Below are 17,524 nucleotides of genomic sequence, written 5' to 3'. Positions count from 1 at the left end.
AAATGTATTTTGTTTTTGTGATCATTAAGAGCCGAAATCGTAATCACGATTAACAATTACGATTAATTACACAGACATAAAGTCACAGTAACAGTAGTAGTTTTCTCCCTCAAATAACATCAATATGGGATGTACAAAGTTCAAGTATTAAATGTCATCAGAGCATCATATCACTCCTTTACAAATATTTTAAGGTAACATATTCAAACATATTCAACACTGCACACTGTTAACTTGTGTGGTGCAAAGTGCTCCTTTAGCAAAATCATTTACTTTTCTTTGATAGGTCCTCTAACCCGGAAACTAAGTGTGTTTGTGTCACATTTCAAATCAAAAGCCTCACATAAACTTACATTGACAACACTGAGAAAGCTGTAACTAAAGTTTCAGTTAATAGAAAAATAATACATTCTGATCAAATGTATGAGCAGCATAATTCACAGCACCCTCTCTGGAAGTGCAGGCTAAAATTAAAAAGCCGAAACACAACACCATCTAATTCAGCTGTTAACACTTTGTCATATACTGTAACACTGGTTAGCTAACGTTAGCGAACTAGCTTAAAGACAGCGTTACATAGATAGCTTAAAGCGAACCGCCTAATAACAACGGTGAAAATGGCTAATTAACTAGTCTCCATTTCTACTAATTTCGCGACGACCTCGTATAAGTTTTTTTACATTCCCCACAAAGCTACAGTTAGCTAGTGAATGTTACTTGACCTGAAAGGCGACCAACAGTCTGGCTGTGGCTGGTGCTCATACTCGTTAACGTAGCTGACTTTATATCAAGTGAAGCGATTGTATTTACCAAACATGACTTGTGCAGGAGATGAAGACGATCCGTTCCCTGTTGATGACTGTCTGTTTGCGGAAACATTTTCTCAAGACACCATATATACTTTAGTCGGCCAAGAGCTAAAGATAAGACAGGTGTTTGGTGCCAACCTCGGCGTGGCTGCCCCGGTCTGGGAAGCTGTAAGAGCCAACTTGGTTAATGTTGATGTTGTGAAAATATATCAGCTAAATCAGCGTGAGCTTTGATTGACGATAAAGGTGTGTATTTGTGTGTGTACACAGGCGCTACACTTGTGTCGTTACTTCGATGAGCAGTCGGTGGAGTTGAGAGGAAAGCGCATCATAGAGCTGGGAGCAGGGACTGGTGTGGTTGGTATCTTGGCAGCACGCCTCGGTATGTTGTTGTTGTTGTTCCCTTCAATTTGTTTCTGTATTGCGGAGGAATACATTCACGTTAATGTTTGGGTTGCATTTATATGAACCTTTCCTGACTGGTTGTGTATGTACATGGAAGGTTATTTTATTATGCCAGGCTCTTTGCTCCCTTTATTTGGGAGTGACGCCGAAATCGAAAAGTGGCTGATGGTATGCCACTATAGTATAGCGCATGGATGCATGCATTATAGCGGCGGATGGGCTTATGCCGTTGTACCACCAGACAGCCACTTTTCCATCTCGGCTACTGTCATTTAGCTCAGTCAGTTAACTCAACCACCTTTACAGTCCACTATATATGCAACTCTCAGTTGCTTTCACAAGAGACGCTGCTTGTCAAACATTTTTTTATATTGTTACAGTACCTGTTCTATATGGTGCACCCATCTGTAAATAATATATAATTGCATCGTTTAAAGCCTCTTGAGTTGAGAGTTTCATCAACAACATATTGAAATAACATTTTCGTATCTTTACAGGTGCAGTCGTGACCCTCACAGACCTTCCTTTGGCTCTCCCCCAACTTCAGGTTAACATCTCTGCTAACATGCCATCCAGTGGTTGGCCTACCAGCCTTCCCACCGTTCTCCCTTTGTCCTGGGGTGAGGACCACATGAACTTCTCTTCTGACTGGGATCTGGTGCTCTGTGCAGATATAATTTACCTCCCAGAGACTTACCCACTGCTAGTGGAGACACTAGCCCATTTGTGCAAGAATGGAGCCGTGGTATATCTCTCATCCAAAATGCGAAAAGAGCATAAGACTCCAGGTTTCTATGAGGAATGTCTGCCAAGAAGATTTAATGTGGAGCTTGTTCACTATGATGGCAATCAAAACATTAACATCTACAGGGCATCTTTGAGGAAAGAGCAGTGACAACCTGCTACAGGCATGGGACTTGGATTAGTTACTGCACTAAGACCAGTTATGACTGTTTTTTGGGTGCCTTTTAAAAAAATTTTTGAAAAAAAACAAACAGTGAAAGCTGTGTTTTACAAAATGCACAGCTGTCATCTTGGATAATCCAATGTTGATGTCAGCCTTCTATCAAGTGACTGCAATTTGAGTTTCAGATCATTTTTAACTTTAAGCTGCAATTTTGTGTTTTATAATGCAACTACAACTTGTTACACTTATTTGTACCCTTGTCAACACTGAAGAGAGCTTGCTCTCATTGGGTTCCCCCTGTATTAAATGTTTTAGTCAATCAATTCTATAAATCTAAAGATTTTTAAGAAATTGTGCTAGGTTTAATGTCAGAAGTCATGTCAGAGTTGAGTTCATATGGACGTTTGAGATGCACCAAATACTGGAATGTTGTTGAATAAATACTTCTTGTCTACGTAGTTGACCATTGGTTTGGACAAAAACTTGCCACTGAGGCACCGAAGGAATACATTTTACACAGGGAGTAAAAACATTGTCCAGGCAAGCATGGAGTATTTGTGAGGTACATTTCACAATTTTTGGCAAGCAAACAAACAAAGAACAATGGCATCTCTCTTGCCCTGGTACAAAAACCCTGAGCACTCCCTGGTGTCTATCTGGTATTATCCATGCTTACCCAAATATGTAAACTTCCCCTGGTGGTTTAGACTGCCTAGTACCTCCAAAACAAAAGCACTAACAGGTACTCAAAGTAACTGCAATAATGATACTGATGACTAATCAAACACATTCAACTGTATAATAAAAACAAAACCGCAACAAAATAAATGAGTAAATATTTAACTATTAAATATAACTAATAGCTCCAACATGAAGTGCTACTTTAATTTATTTATCACTATTATTTATGGACAGTTACTTGAGAAATCTGTAATACTGTTAATCTTTCACGATACATGATTTAATGATATTACATGTGGAAAAAATAAAATGTGTAATACATCCTCAAGTATTCTAATGATTTCACAATTGTCTTCAAAATGTGTCTAAAGTGTGATTTTGGATTTTGTTTTTTTAAATAGATTTTAGTTGTGAGATTTGTCTATCTAAAATAATCACATTTTCTTCTTTTTATGTGTTTTTTTGCCCACAATGTGTCCCCTTACCTATTACTTAAGTGGATGGCTGCCACCTTAGGTAGTCCATAACACAAGGGAAAAACACTCAAAACTAGAATTCTAATGGAACTCATTAGAAATGGTACATATCTTTTTGTTATTTCTCTCTTGCATCAAAGCACTTGCTGAGAGCACATTACAGTTTGGGACCAGTAACCATGGAAAAATAAATGCAAGTTCTAATTGTGATTTTATGTTTAACAACTTTTATACTCGTGTTTGTGTCAGTTCTCAGCCTCTCATGTCTCGACTTGTTTTCACTGAGATGGGGATCAGCTCTGCCGTTACAGCTTCAGGCTGCGGTGCAGGTCTGCTCATGATCACCTGACTCGAGATTTCAGGTTCTGCCTTTTATTACTTGTCTATATCTTCATGTTGACTCCATGTTGTCATTATCAGGCACAATGTAGTTTCAGACACAAGCTTGACAATGTTATCAGTGCATGTCTTGAAAAGGGTTTAAAGGGCCTGAAAACCAAGTTTCTCAATTAGCTGCTTACTATGAGTGACTTGGTCCTGAATACCACATTTTCTTGAAAAAAGGTGACATCATGCACGCACCAATCAGGGTGCAGGCACATTTGGATAAAAATGTGATGACATCTTTGGGATCGGGGACAGAGTCTGGCAGCCCTTAGCCTCTGAAACTCTCTCCTGGCAAAAATCCGCAATGACATATCAATGGAGAGATTAAAACAACTACTTAAAACCCACCTGTTCACTACAGCCTACGGATCCTGCCTAAATCCTGTTATTCCCGGCAAACTTTGCCACCACTAAATCCATTCATTTATTTTGTTTGGTTCATTCTGTTTGTTACTTGTTTTGCCTTCATGCAAAGCATCCTTGGGTCCCTTGAAAGGCACTAAAAAAAAATCAAGCTATTATTAAATTAAAAATACTTTTCAGGGGCTTTAAATTTAATTCACACAATTTGATGGAGTTTCATTAAACATCTTCATTATCTATTAATCAATCAACCAATTTATTTATTTGTCACGTGACATATAAAAATACAATTTCAGTTAAATGTAATCTGTCAGTTGGGTGCCCGGATAGCTCAGTTGGTAGAGTGGGTACCCATATACAGAGGTTTACTCCTCAATGCAGCGGGCCCAGGTTCAACTCCGACCTGTGGCCCTTTGCTGCATATCATTCCCCCCCCTTCATGTCTTTATCTGTCCTGTCAAATAAAGGCCTAAAAATGCCCCCAGAAAAAAAATCTTTAAATGTAATCTGTCAGTTTCTTCAATTTATGCATTCAAAACAGTGATAATAATAAATATATATGTGTATGATGGGGGAGGGGCCATCTTTTTTAATATTTTTTTATTGAAATAAATAAAACCCAAAACAAAGTTCATCCCATCCCTAACTATTCTGTCAACATCAACAGATTGCCCTCCCTGCAGCCTGCTGTCTGTACGTACTTCATCCCCTCTCTCCTGCTCTCTGCTGATGTACAGACTTTCTGTTCAGAGAAGGAAAGCCTGTTTGTTACGCTGGAGAGTTTCAAAGAAAGGGAGACAACACGTCCGCTGCCTGTCTCTCCCTCCGCTACAGTTCAGCCAACAAAACAACAGATCCCTATCTCCATGCAGAGTCTGCTCGCCATCGCGGCGAGCACCTCCCACACGAGTGTGATGCAAAGTGCCGATCAAGGATTTCGTTGTCATTCATAATTCTTTGTAAAAATGTTATGAAAACTGTGCATTGAAGAAGTGGTGATGTTGACCAGAGTGCCATTTGAGCCAATGGGAAACCACCCAATTAGGAAATGTTATAGTTGACCGTCTAATAAAACCGTTTAATGAGGAATAATGCAGCTAAAGATGTCAATTTCTAAAAACCTGATAAAAAAATTCCTCAGTGGTATTTGAAACTGGGCATGTTCACTGGATGAGAGGAGGATGGGCTACAGTGACAGGGGAGTGTGTGTGTGTGTGTGTGTGTGTGTGTGTGTGTGTGTGTGTGTGTGTGTGTGTGTGTGTGTGTAGTGGGAGGGGGACTGAATACCACTGTCCTTTCAAAACAAGTTGTCCTGTTTGGACTTCATTAGATCTCATATCACCTCATGAGCAGCAAGGACAATAATCTGAAAACAGCAATTAAAGGTATGTGTTGTATGTGTGTGCCTTATCTCTCCATTTATGTAACAATATCTACATTGAAGGTAAAACTTTTATTTTAGTTTTTTATTTAGTATATCGTGTTATATTCAACATTAAAACATAAATATTTGTCAGTCTGTTTTTAAATCTTTCGATTTTAGGCACTCCAAGAACATACTGAAACAGTTCAATATATGTTCCTTTTTTCCATGTTTCAGATCTGTGTATCAGAGCAACAGATGGAGTTCTGGCCCGAGAATCAGGGGCAGTCCCCTCTATACTCCAAATTTGGTACTGTTCCTGGGCGAAATTGTACACATAAGTGAGTTCAGTGCTGTGATTACTTTTTCAATCAGTGTATGATCGTTGGATGATAGAGTTAGTTTTTTTCTATGCTTGTTTGACCAACTTAAATTTGATTTGTTCTCTACTTGACAAGCTTAAACAGTTACTGCACAGTAGTCCTAGGTTCTATAGATTGCTGTTCCACACTGCTGTTATAATCATGAGAAACTGCACGATTTTTAGCAACATGTTATTATTGCTGAAATTATTTACTTACACATTTTCCACCATTTCACCCACAGCTACCATGACAGACATCAGGTACCCCATTATCCACTGTACTATGGTGAGCAGCAGGATCAAGGCAGGGAGTCCAGTTACTGGACTGTACCAGGATCAAGAACAGGAGGGGCACCACAGGAGTACACCAACTGGATGGACCAAGAGCTGACTGCCCCTACTTCTTCTCACTTCCCTTTTATTCTAGACCGTCACGTTCAGCAGCACCAGGACCTGGGAGACTATCAGCCGCATGAAGCCAGAGACAGAGAGTGGATAGCAGCTCAGCGAGCAGCGAGGGAATACGACAGAGGATTTCTGAGGGAGGCATGGCAGAGGAGGTGGGAGCCCTGTGGTCCTGTTCGCTACAGCAGGGACGTTTCTGCTAAGAGGAGCGACAGCAGCTATCGAGAGCTGGAGGCTTGGGCAGCTCGATACAGCCATTCACTTCCAAGGAGGAGACGTATAGAGGCAGAGTTGAGGGGAGCTTCTAAGGGGCTGTTGGAGAGCAGCAGGGCTCCAGAGAGGGACAGCAGGAGTGGGACAGATCCTCGAGTGGTAGCACTGCAACAAGTCAGACAATCCGCAAACATCAGAGAATCAGGACTGTGGGATAGAGGGGGCAGACAGCAAGGGCCAACCTATTATTCATCACAAACTCCTGCCACAGACACAAGCCACATGTTGGACATCAAAGAAAAGACCGGCTACCAACGGAGGATGTTCAGCCAACCTCCTGGCTATATTGCTCCTCCTCCCTATGACAGCTCACACAAAGGTTCACCTGTATTGCATCACTGTGACACCAGTTGGGAGCAAGAAGGTAAGAGACAAGCCTACTGGTCTCAGCCCACACCCAGAAAGCACGATGTCTCTGTAGATCTGCAGGATCACAAAAAAGGAGAGAAGGAGGAGCTTACAAAATCAGATGGGATTCAAAGAAGCTTCCCAGAGCACAGACGACAGGAATCAGATGCTTTACATGCAAGCAGTCCTTTTAGTATCCAGGAAACACACCTACAGTATGAGGGTATGTTGTCTCTTCAACAACCACAAGTGTTACAAGCAGTTGAGAATAAAAAGACAAATGAGGAACCATCCTCAAAAGTCATTGAAGGAAGGAAGTTCAGGTTAAACAGAAAGACAGGTGGGATGACCATATTCTGCTTGGTGTCTCGCATAGCAGGCACCACAGAAACCCCATCTTTGCCACTTTGTACCTCGCAAACAAACATTCAAAACACAGAATTAGGAGGCGTTTCTAAAGGTCTAAGGGACAGTATTGGCAGTAATCAAACACACAAACTTGTAGATGAAGTAGACGGCAGAGAGCCAACACCCACAGAGCAGTCAAATACTTCTGATGCGAGAAATGTCAAAGCCAAACAGAAGGAGACACCAACCTGCGTAGAAAGTGAGATGCTTGAGGATAATATATTGAACAAAGCAGAGACAGATGGTGTCGTCCCAGAAAAATTAAATACAAATTATGCTGATTCTACATGTGGGAGACAAGTTGCTGAGTCAGTGCAACCTGTGTCAGTTAAATACCCTTTGTGGAGGGAGCCTAGTATCACAAGCAGGGCTGAAACTAAGAGTTCATCCAAATGTTTGAAAGCAAACAGTGAGGAAAGAGAATCAGATGGTGTGCACAAGCAAGAGGACTTGAGTAAAGTTAATCCAATTGATGTTGAAGTAAGGAGACTGGACAACGAGACAGACACAGACTCTGAAGACAGTAAGGTTCTACTGGTTATCGACACAACCTGTGTTGTTGTTAAAATGGAGCGGATTCCATCACCCAAGAAAGAGCATGTTCACTATTTACACACCGAACACAGTCCACTTGATATTCAATCAACCGTCTCTCCTGAATGTGTCCAATCAAACAGTCAGCTGAATCAGGATGCGACAACTGACCAAAACTCAGAAAGCAACCCCTTCCAAATTAATGGAAGGTCTGAAACCAAACTACACTCAGATCTCATAGAGAAAAAAGCACCTGAGGGAGAAAGTAAAATCTCTTCCTTCTGCATGTCCTCATCTTCAGTTTCTGAAAGGGAAACGTTGGAGGAGCGCGCTGAAAGGATCCTAGGAATCCCTCTAGATGACTGCATTACTAAGCAGCAACCTGAAGATGCAGCGTTGCTTCTTGACTCGTGTGTGGAGGACCAGGAGGTTGAACCATCTCCAGTTAAAGATAACAACGCTGATGATGCAGTTGAACAAATCCCAGAGGACACAAAAGAAGAGGAACAGTCACAGAACCAGTTAGAGGTTGGCCAAACTGAGGAGGCTGTGTGTTTGCAAGAGAATGATGATTCCAAAGATCAGGCGACAAATGAAGGTGCTGAGGATTTTGCAGGACTTCAGGTTCAGGTGTCTAATCTGTCTGAAGAGAATGACTCCCAACTCGAAACTGACATCAAACCTTCACCTGAAATTGAAATGACTAAGGATCCTCTGCTTAAACCCGCTAGTGAAGAGGGTACAACTGAGCAGGAAGAAAATCATCCTATTGAAAATGATACTTCCTCTCACCATCCCTGTAAGTGTCTCAGTCCACCCAGCAACCTCTCTTATTCTTCTTCGCTTTCACCCTCCCCAGACTGTGAAGAGCCGAACCCTACTCTTTCTCTTATGCTCTCATCCTCTGATCTTACCCCTCTCATGCATATTTCAGAATCAAACATAGAGGAAGGTCCTGATCCTGAGTTGACTGCCCTCAATTCCGCAGAAAACCTAGCTCTTCACCCTGAAACCTCATCTCTGCCTTACACCCCATCACCTCTTCCTCCTAGATCTAATGACTTTTCCCCAAGCTCCATTCCCCATACAGACCATTTCCCAAGCCTGTCTCCTCTTGATTTAATAGATCAAACTGCAGACGCTGTATTCAGTGTTGAGGACCAGGTAAAAGAGGATGACACATCACAGCTAATAAACAATGAGATCAGTGACCCCTTTGAGGACCTTGCCAAAGATATGACAGAGGAGCTGTTATTACAGCAACAATTTGAAAGTGGCCAACCAGATGATGATTCTTGTGTGAATGAGAGCAATGTCACTGATGAGCAACAAACAGAAGAAGCCGATAAGGATCCTACAGGCCATACTATGGAACAGATTCTTAAAATATCCAAAGAAAATGCCATAGAGGTTGATATTCTGCAGCAACAACTTGAACGTGTCCTAGCAGAGGATGTTACTAGTGTTAAAGAGAGTCATATGACTGAAGAGCAGCTACCAAAAGAAGTCGATGATCCTACAGGTCTTTTGGAACAGACAATATCCCAACAATACGTGACTGACAGTCAAACTCAAACAGAGGTCAACATTTTGCAGCAACAATTTGATAATAGCCAAGAAGAGGTTGCTTTTCTAAAAGAGAGTGATATGACTGAGGAGCAATCACAAAAAGAAGCTGATGAGGAGCCTACAGGTCTTATGGAACAGACACTATCCACAGAAAACGCTACAGACTCTCAAACTCAAATACAGATCAACATTTTGCAGGACATTGAACCACAGACTAAGCCCTCTAACTCTTCTCCTCCCTCAACTTCAGAAGAGAGTTGTATGACTGAGGAGCAATCACAAAAAGAAGCTGATGAGGAGCCTACAGGTCTTATGGAACAGACACTATCCACAGAAAACCCTACAGACTCTCAAACTCAAATACAGATCAACATTTTGCAGGACATTGAACCACAGACTGAGCCCTCTAACTCTTCTCCTCCCTCAACTTCAGAATCAACTTCAGAAGAGAGTGATATGACTGAGGAGCAATCACAAAAAGAAGCTGATGAGGAGCCTACAGGTCTTATGGAACAGACACTATCCACAGAAAACCCTACAGACTCTCAAACTCAAATACAGATCAACATTTTGCAGGACATTGAACCACAGACTGAGCCCTCTAACTCTTCTCCTCCCTCAACTTCAGAATCAACTTCAGAAGAGAGTGATATGACTGAGGAGCAATCACAAAAAGAAGCTGATGAGGAGCCTACAGGTCTTATGGAACAGACACTATCCACAGAAAACCCTACAGACTCTCAAACTCAAATACAGATCAACATTTTGCAGGACATTGAACCACAGACTGAGCCCTCTAACTCTTCTCCTCCCTCAACTTCAGAATCAACTTCAGAAGAGAGTGATATGACTGAGGAGCAATCACAAAAAGAAGCTGATGAGGAGCCTACAGGTCTTATGGAACAGACACTATCCACAGAAAACCCTACAGACTCTCAAACTCAAATACAGATCAACATTTTGCAGGACATTGAACCACAGACTGAGCCCTCTAACTCTTCTCCTCCCTCAACTTCAGAGTCAGACTGCGAGGTGTCTCAATCACCAGATGTGCTCTCACCCTCCAAGCTTTCTTCTCGGCGACACACATCAAACGAGTCAGATGCAGAGTTCGTCACTCTTTTGGAAATGGACTCAGTCTGTCCCCCAGCTCTAAATCCTGATTCTGCTCCAGCTGCTGGCATCCCAGAAACTGTCCCCCCTCCTCTTCATCTGGACTCTTGTGAAGAATCCCTTCAGTTCTCATATCCCTTTTGCATGGATTCACCCACAGAGCTGCCTTCCAGCTCTTCAAGTGGAAGTGTTGACCATGACTTAACCCTCAAAGAAGAGCCCCAGTATCCCAAGTCCCTGTGGGATGCAGTTAATCGCATTAGGAAACATACAGCGCCTGACTCTGAGAATGAGGAGGAGGAAGTGAGTGAGCTGTGGGATCCAGAGAGTGTAGTGGAGGACTTGGATGTGATAGTGGGCATGCCTTCTGAGAGGATAGTTTTTGATGGAGCAGGGCAACAGGAAGTTTCAGCAGAAGGAAGTGTTGGGGATGTAGAGGTGGGACAAATCCAGGCGGATCCGTGCCACGAAGAGCCTTTACATGCTGAAGAAGACACACTGTCATGCAGCAGCACCTGCAGCCAAGGCTCTGGGGACACCGTTATTGTAGCAGATGAGGACGAGGTCGAGGAATCGCCACCTGATGCCGGGACGGAGAGCAAGGCTGAGGGGGAGCGATGTTTCTCTGCTAAAGTAAAAGATGAGACTGCAGCTAAGGAAGAGGGAGATAATGATGGAGACGAGAGCGTCACAAATATGTCTAGTCAGAGGGAGGAGTGCCTGGTTGAGGTGGCGAATATAACAATGCAGGCAGTGGAAATGACAGAAACAGAGCAAGAAGAAAAGGAGGAGGTAGTTTCCGTGCCCTCAGAGGTCTCCGATGAAGGGATGATTGAAAGTATGTCTTTAAAATAATTGGATAAACAAGGAACGCTAGTCTGATGTTGAGTTGAAATTCTAACAACTCTGTACCATCTACATTTGTATTGTGCCTGATAAGGATTGAAAGTCATTTCCTCAATAACATTTTGTAGCAGATTTTTAATGTATGTTTTAGTTTTAGTGTAATCTTAGACCTTTTATTTTTGATGGGTAGTGATGATGCATTTACTATTGTTATAGAAATGTAGGAATTTGACATTAGGGAAATCTAAAATATCCAAACCATCTGTTTGACAAATTTATTCTTGTAAAGCAGTATCTTACATACTTTTTCTTTAAATCTATGTATCTGCTTTTTCTAGAGAGTAGAGTGTTTAAGGGAGATATGTGGCTGTGAAATTATTAAAGTTGATGTAATAAAATATTTGATTAGTTGGAGTGATTCATGGTGTGGTGATATTGCTGGCTAAACTCAAGCCATAGTTTTTTATTATAAGTAGATAAAACGACAATAAGTCCTTAAGAAAAATGGAAATTTAAAAATGTACATACTCCATCTGCTGAGGAAGATTGCATGATACAGCTGAAAGCTCCAGAACAGCTACTAAATGTACCTTGTCAACCAGAAGGAGTCTAAAAAACTTATTTTTTTCTAGTGATAATATAAATGTTGAGAAAAGTCCTACATTTCAGCATTTTCATGTTTGTCAGCAGTCCATTATTTTAAATACAAATATTACGTAGTAAAGTATTGGCTATATGTGTCCTCTCATCTCAATCAATTTATTTATTGATTTGTCACGTGAAATCATATGAAAATACAATTTCAGTGAAATATAATGTCAGTTCCTTCCATTTATGCATTAAAACAATGATAAAAATAATTCTCAAAGAAATTTGTCCAACGATACATTGAAAAAGTTATGTAAACATGCAACCACACCTACAGTATGTGAAAACATTGTGGCTGATCTTAAATGATTATTATCAGACTGTTAAGAACTTTTGCTTTTTATAATAATTTGGATGCTATCAGTACAGGCAACAAGAGGCAGCCATTTAAATCAATCTATGGAGTAAGAGAAATATTTTAGTGAATTAACCGATTTATGATAGTTTAGAAATTAGAAGGTAAACTTGTGTCAAATATATTTCCATTGATTAAATACAAAACACACACACATATACATATACATATATATATATATATATATATATATATAAATAAAGGAAATATCAGAATGTTCAAATGAGACAGCAAGTTAATTTAAAAAAAAAAAAAAAAAATATATATATATATATATATATATATATATATAAAATACTTTTAATCTACATTGACAGTACAGCATGACGACTTTCTAACGGAGTATGATTCTTTAACTCAACAATCATCTTATGGACTACAGCACACTCCAGTGGGCTTACACTGGAGTTCAGTTTTACTAGGCTGAAGAAAACAGAACTTTAGTCTTGATGCTTCAAAGTAATAACAAAATGTTTTAAATATCATAATTCAACATTGCAACTGATTTCTGTAGTGATTAATGGAAAGAAGGGGTATCCTTTGCCTGCTCCTGAAGCTATAAACTATTTTATACGTTTTTTTATTTGTTCTGTAAAAATATATTTTTCTGCCCTGGATTAGAAGGGCAGCACGGAGGGAAAGTAGACCTTTTCAGAAGTAATTACAGTTAACATAAACCCATACATTTCATCCTTGGGTGTGTTTTAAAATGAATTGGCTACTAAGAAGCTTAAAGTCCTAATTACACACAAATTGAAAATCAGATGAAAGTTGCAGCAAACTCAAAAAAGAAAATTAGGGAATAAACTTCTGAAACTTCTGAAAAACTTCAACCACTACTGGTTGAAGTTTTTCATAAGTTAGAATTTTACTTATAAATAAATGCACATTTTGTCATTTGGCTAGCTAGCCACTCAAATCATCTTAATTTATCACCTTACATAATGTGTCTAGAACTTTTCAGTTTTTTTTCTAATGGACTATTCAACCAAAACAAGTTATTCATGTGATGCTGTGAGCTTGGACAGTTCCATAAAAACTGGTAAGTATTAAAAACTAAAGCTAGAACTGAAAATATAATTTGGCATCAAATGACACGTTCATTGATGAGCGGGCAGTATGGCTGAATAAAAAACACCAATGCACTTTTTCCTGGCTTTAGTAAGGACTTTATCAATGTAAATTAATATTGACTTAGGGACCACTTGACCAAATTGCAACCTGATCTCTGTGTACTTGTGTCTTAAATTACAATGCTTAATCTATATACACAATTAATCCTGTAAATAATCCAATACATACTGGGAAGTATAACTTATTTTTTGCAGTTTCACAGTTTCAGTTTTATCTGATGAAGAGCATTTGAAGGCAAGACAAGAGCCTCCACATGAAACACAGATTATTTAAAAGTATAATAACTTACAGTATATAAAGAAGTGACAAGATGGTCCAAAGAGATACGGCTAAAAAATGGCAAACTGATCCTTAAATTGTCACAGATCACAGAAATAACACTCTTATTTTCAGGTTGATTTTCTATTATCTTACATATAAATGTGTATACATCTTCCACCACTGCCATGGCGTAAACCGGTGATAAGAGACAACTGAAAGCATCACCCAACGTCTCCATTTCAGCTGAGGAGATACGGCAGCCATGGCGGGATGATATCAAAGTTCGTCGTGCGGCATTTTCAGAGCGTGGTCACAGAGGTCTGCAGAGAACACAGGACAGGAAAACAATGAATTAAAATACAGCCGCTGGCGCTGCAGTGAAACAACATAACAGAAATATGTAATAGGGCATAAAACTAAGGATAAAAAAATAAGTTAAGTAAAAAAAACATACCTGTCCTCTTGCTACAGAGTTTGTCTTTGACATTATCTGTCTCGTGAGCGAAGAACTCAATGACTTCATCTTCATGCTGCTCAACAATTGTTTCACACTGGAGAAAGAAAGTTTTTTTAAAAAAACTGTTACGAGCTGCACGATTCACAGCATAAGTCACAAGATTTTGGGGTGTGGGTTGCAAGAAAAGTATTCTTATATATTATCAACATTAACAATAAAAACATAGAAATGAAAGACCATTAAAACATGATGGTGCATTTAACGGAATTTTGTACTCACTGCAAATTTTAAACTGCCTGTAACTCTTGAATCCAGCGTGGCCTCTGAGAGGTCCATGGCCTCACCGCTCCGAGATTTTATCCTAATATAGGACTTCCTGTTTGTCGAAGAATCTGTGCGCTCGCCGTAGTCCCCCATCCTCTCACACACATTCTCCATCAGCTCAAGGAGGTTTGCCTCTGAACGAGCCAGAGGAACCTGTTGGCATCAAAGGTCATGAAAAACTCTTTAAGAAGAAGAATTTAAGAAGATGTGAGGTTTCTCTACAAATGTAGTAATAATAAATGAAGTAACAACACTTTATTTTGCAGTCCAGTTTGGTTGCTCAGTAAACAGTAAGGTGACAATGAGTTTACTTGCCCGATTGTTTGTTTCTCTACTCTCACCTAACACTTATGACAATATCCCAGAGTACAGGGGGATGCCATCAGGTGTCTTGTGTTGTCCGAGCAATATAGTCCCAAATCCAAACATATTCAGTTTATCATCATATACAGTCATGTGAAAAAATTAGGACACCCATGCTAAAGTTGACTAAAAAGAGGAATAAAAAAAATCATCTTTTGGAAACTGATCTTAATGCCTTAATTAAAAAAATGAGGAAAATCCAATCTTTAAGGACATCAATTTTCTTTGTGAATGAATAATGTATCGTAAATAAATAAATGTTCTTCCTTACAGGGGGCATAAGTAAGTACCCCCCTATGTTAAATTCCCATAGAGGCAGGCTGATTTTTATTTTCAAAGGCCAGTTATTTCATGGATCCAGGATACTATGCATCCTGATAAAGTTCCCTTGGCCTTTGGAATTAAAATAGCCCCACATCATCACATACCCTTCACCATACCTAGAGATTGGCATGGGCTACTTTCCATAAGATCATCTCTCAATGCAAATCAAACCAGTTATTAGGCTAACTGACATAAAACCATGCCAATCTCTAGGTATGGTGAAGGGGATGTGATGATGTGGGGCTATTTTTATTCCAAAGGCCAAGGGAACGTTATCAGGATGCATAGTATCCTGGATCCATGAAATAACTGGCCTTTGAAAATAAAAATATGCCTGCCTCTATGGGAATTTAACATAGGGGTGTACTGACTTATGCCCCCTGTATTTTAAGGAAGAACGTTTATTTATGTACGGTACATTATTCATTCACAAAGAAAATTGGTGTCCTTAAAGATTGGATTTTTCCTCCTTTTTTAAATTAAGGCATTAAGATCAATTTCCAAAAGATGATTTTTTTTATTCCTCTTTTTAGTCAACTTTAGCATGGGTGTCCTAATTTTTTCACATGACTGTAAGACAAAGAAATTTGAGAAGCTGGAACCAGAGAAAATCACAAGGTATCAAAATAGTTGTCCAATCGTTGTCTACGTCTATTTAGTTAAGTTAGTAGTCTCTCATCCCAGTGAGAAACAGTTGATAAGCCAAACACTGCTTAAATCAAACAAACATGTGCAGCACTACTAGTAAAGTGGTGCAGCCTATAGAGTGGGTTTGACACATTACTACGTGGCTGTGCTGCAGCCTTACCTCTCTGATGGATTGGCTGCCGTCCGGGTTGATCCTGAAGGATCCCGTCTGGATCATTTTCTTTGGATCTATTTGGGAGATGGCCCACTCCATCTCATCTACCAGAGCCCTGCAAGCTGCGGTGAGCAGAAGGAGAGCACCCACGCATTAGGACTTTTCTGTCCTGAACAGAGAGTGAGCGAGGCAACATACAGACGTACATACCTCCACATCTGATGTCCTGTCCTTGTCTGGCTGCCTGGCTGAAGCTCAGAAGGAGACACAGAACCACACACGGTGTGAGCAGAACGGCCGCTTCCCTCATCTTGCATCTAAACACAGATTTCACCACAACAAAAGCTGACACATCAACCGGCAAAAGAAACATTCAAGTGACTCTTTAAGAAGTTAGCCCCTGGTAACCTCTCAGCCACTGCTAGCTACAACAATGTTTATGTCCGACAACCATGAACCAGAGAACATCTTGTTACATTTTCATTCAACTTACAAGTTTCTGGCAGTGTTTTCTGAGACCACCTTTACACTTTTACACGCTGTTCCATTGCATTCGGTGGAATGTGGTGACGTAGGCAACGGAGCTGCTGGACAGGATGGAGCCGCGCTCCAGACGGCGCCCTCGCGTGGCCGGGAAGATGCCAACGGCTTAGTTCCTTCCGTTTCGTTACTGAGGCAACCTATCGGAGTCGCCACCATGCTCGGCACAATTGACGTTACCGGTTCTATTCTCTTATTATAGCCTACATCCATGACAGTAAACGTTACTCCAAAGGTATTTTGTAGGTTTATGGCGGGTAAAAGTACTTTCCCTTTACCTCTCGTAAAATGCTTGGTTCAGTTAACTTCTAACGTTACTTTAGAAGAAAGCAGCCTCTATAAACAACAGCTATTACCAGGCCTCTCAAGTTTTGAAGACAGGCAAGAGTGACATTCTAGCCGCCGGAAATATCTTTATGTAAAGGGAAACATAGATTACAATCCAAATATAAAAACATAATGGAAAATATTGCAATAAGGCTCTCAGGCATTCTGTATTGCTTTCATCTATTTATTCATATCATAGCATCATTTAATCTTCCCTTCTCTTTTGCATCTTTTGTTGATGAAGTAACCTCCTTAAATGTGCATATGACAAGTATTCACCTCAATGATACATTAATTATACATACATTAATTCATTTTAATTTATTAATAAACCCCTGGACTGTAATATTGTTAAGTTTGAGCAAGATTTCTGCTCATGTTCAAAACTTTGTGCACACTCAAAATATATCTGTGTTCTCTGATATTTGGAGGAGATATTTTGATAAAAATAAAGTTATAATATTCACTATATTTCAGAAAATAATCTACCTGCACCATAATCTGCTGTGCATTACGTGATTGCTCTGCTGATAGGCCTACGGTAGATCTCAGACCGTCTGACAGACTCAGAGCCCCGTTTGGGACTGTGGTCTCTGAATGAGACAACGTTTAGGGAAGTGTCTGTACCATAGACTGTATAGTCCATGGTCTGTACGCTGCTCTATGCTTTTTTTCATCGGTTGTTGCGTTAAATCTTACCCAGATACAATAGTGCTATTTTCTGATTGGCTATTATGT

The 17,524-nt window shown here is 40.1% G+C and overlaps 3 protein-coding genes across 6 annotated transcripts; 2 read left to right on the top strand and 1 right to left on the bottom strand.

Moving 5' to 3' along the window:
* The first annotated feature begins 402 nt into the window (after positions 1-402).
* Positions 403-2,464, top strand: LOC116066537 (EEF1A lysine methyltransferase 3). Its single transcript, XM_031322657.2, has 3 exons — positions 403-977; positions 1,080-1,191; positions 1,712-2,464. The coding sequence occupies exons 1-3, from the start codon at positions 816-818 to the stop codon at positions 2,107-2,109; spliced, it is 672 nt and encodes a 223-aa protein (XP_031178517.1). The 5' UTR covers positions 403-815; the 3' UTR covers positions 2,110-2,464.
* cnpy2 (canopy FGF signaling regulator 2) lies at positions 872-16,628 on the bottom strand. The gene is made up of 7 exons (XM_031322648.2): positions 16,413-16,628; positions 16,130-16,236; positions 15,926-16,041; positions 14,386-14,583; positions 14,104-14,200; positions 13,127-13,969; positions 872-882 (listed from the first exon to the last, which is right to left on the bottom strand). The coding sequence occupies exons 1-6, from the start codon at positions 16,616-16,618 to the stop codon at positions 13,926-13,928; spliced, it is 768 nt and encodes a 255-aa protein (XP_031178508.1). The 5' UTR covers positions 16,619-16,628; the 3' UTR covers positions 872-882; positions 13,127-13,925.
* si:ch211-159e12.5 (NAC-alpha domain-containing protein 1) lies at positions 5,344-11,669 on the top strand. Of its 4 annotated transcripts, none has more exons than XM_036002640.1 (4): positions 5,344-5,412; positions 5,626-5,732; positions 5,998-7,859; positions 7,890-11,669. In XM_036002640.1, exons 1-4 carry the CDS (start codon positions 5,374-5,376, stop codon positions 11,258-11,260), a joined length of 5,379 nt encoding a protein of 1,792 aa, XP_035858533.1. In that variant the 5' UTR covers positions 5,344-5,373; the 3' UTR covers positions 11,261-11,669. The 4 variants fall into 4 exon arrangements, with proteins under 4 accessions (XP_035858533.1, XP_031178468.1, XP_031178465.1 ...); XM_031322608.2 differs by having other exon boundaries at positions 5,998-9,333; positions 9,376-11,669; XM_031322605.2 differs by having other exon boundaries at positions 5,998-11,669.
* Positions 16,629-17,524: the final 896 nt, after the last annotated feature.

This window comes from Sander lucioperca, chromosome 6 (assembly GCF_008315115.2).
Source record: "Sander lucioperca isolate FBNREF2018 chromosome 6, SLUC_FBN_1.2, whole genome shotgun sequence".
NCBI classification, from domain to species: Eukaryota; Metazoa; Chordata; class Actinopteri; order Perciformes; family Percidae; genus Sander; species Sander lucioperca.
This window is presented reverse-complemented; position numbering and strand designations above follow the sequence as displayed.

Bases quoted from the DNA above. Each gene is read 5' to 3' on its own strand.
- LOC116066537 (XM_031322657.2), top strand. From the start codon at position 816: ATGACTTGTGCAGGAGATGAAGACGATCCGTTCCCTGTTGATGACTGT. The intron at 978-1,079 runs GTAAGAGCCAAC...GTGTGTACACAG, and splicing joins CTGCCCCGGTCTGGGAAGCT to GCGCTACACTTGTGTCGTTA. The intron at 1,192-1,711 runs GTATGTTGTTGT...GTATCTTTACAG, and splicing joins TATCTTGGCAGCACGCCTCG to GTGCAGTCGTGACCCTCACA.
- si:ch211-159e12.5 (XM_031322605.2), top strand. From the start codon at position 5,374: ATGAGCAGCAAGGACAATAATCTGAAAACAGCAATTAAA. The intron at 5,413-5,625 runs GGTATGTGTTGT...TTTTCCATGTTT, and splicing joins ATCTGAAAACAGCAATTAAA to CAGATCTGTGTATCAGAGCA. The intron at 5,733-5,997 runs GTGAGTTCAGTG...TTTCACCCACAG, and splicing joins GGGCGAAATTGTACACATAA to CTACCATGACAGACATCAGG.
- cnpy2 (XM_031322648.2), bottom strand. From the start codon at position 16,618: ATGGTGGCGACTCCGATAGGTTGCCTCAGTAACGAAACGGAAGGAACT. The intron at 16,237-16,412 runs GTAAGTTGAATG...ATCTGTGTTTAG, and splicing joins GAAAACACTGCCAGAAACTT to ATGCAAGATGAGGGAAGCGG. The intron at 14,584-15,925 runs GTAAGGCTGCAG...TGATGCCAACAG, and splicing joins GCAGCCAATCCATCAGAGAG to GTTCCTCTGGCTCGTTCAGA.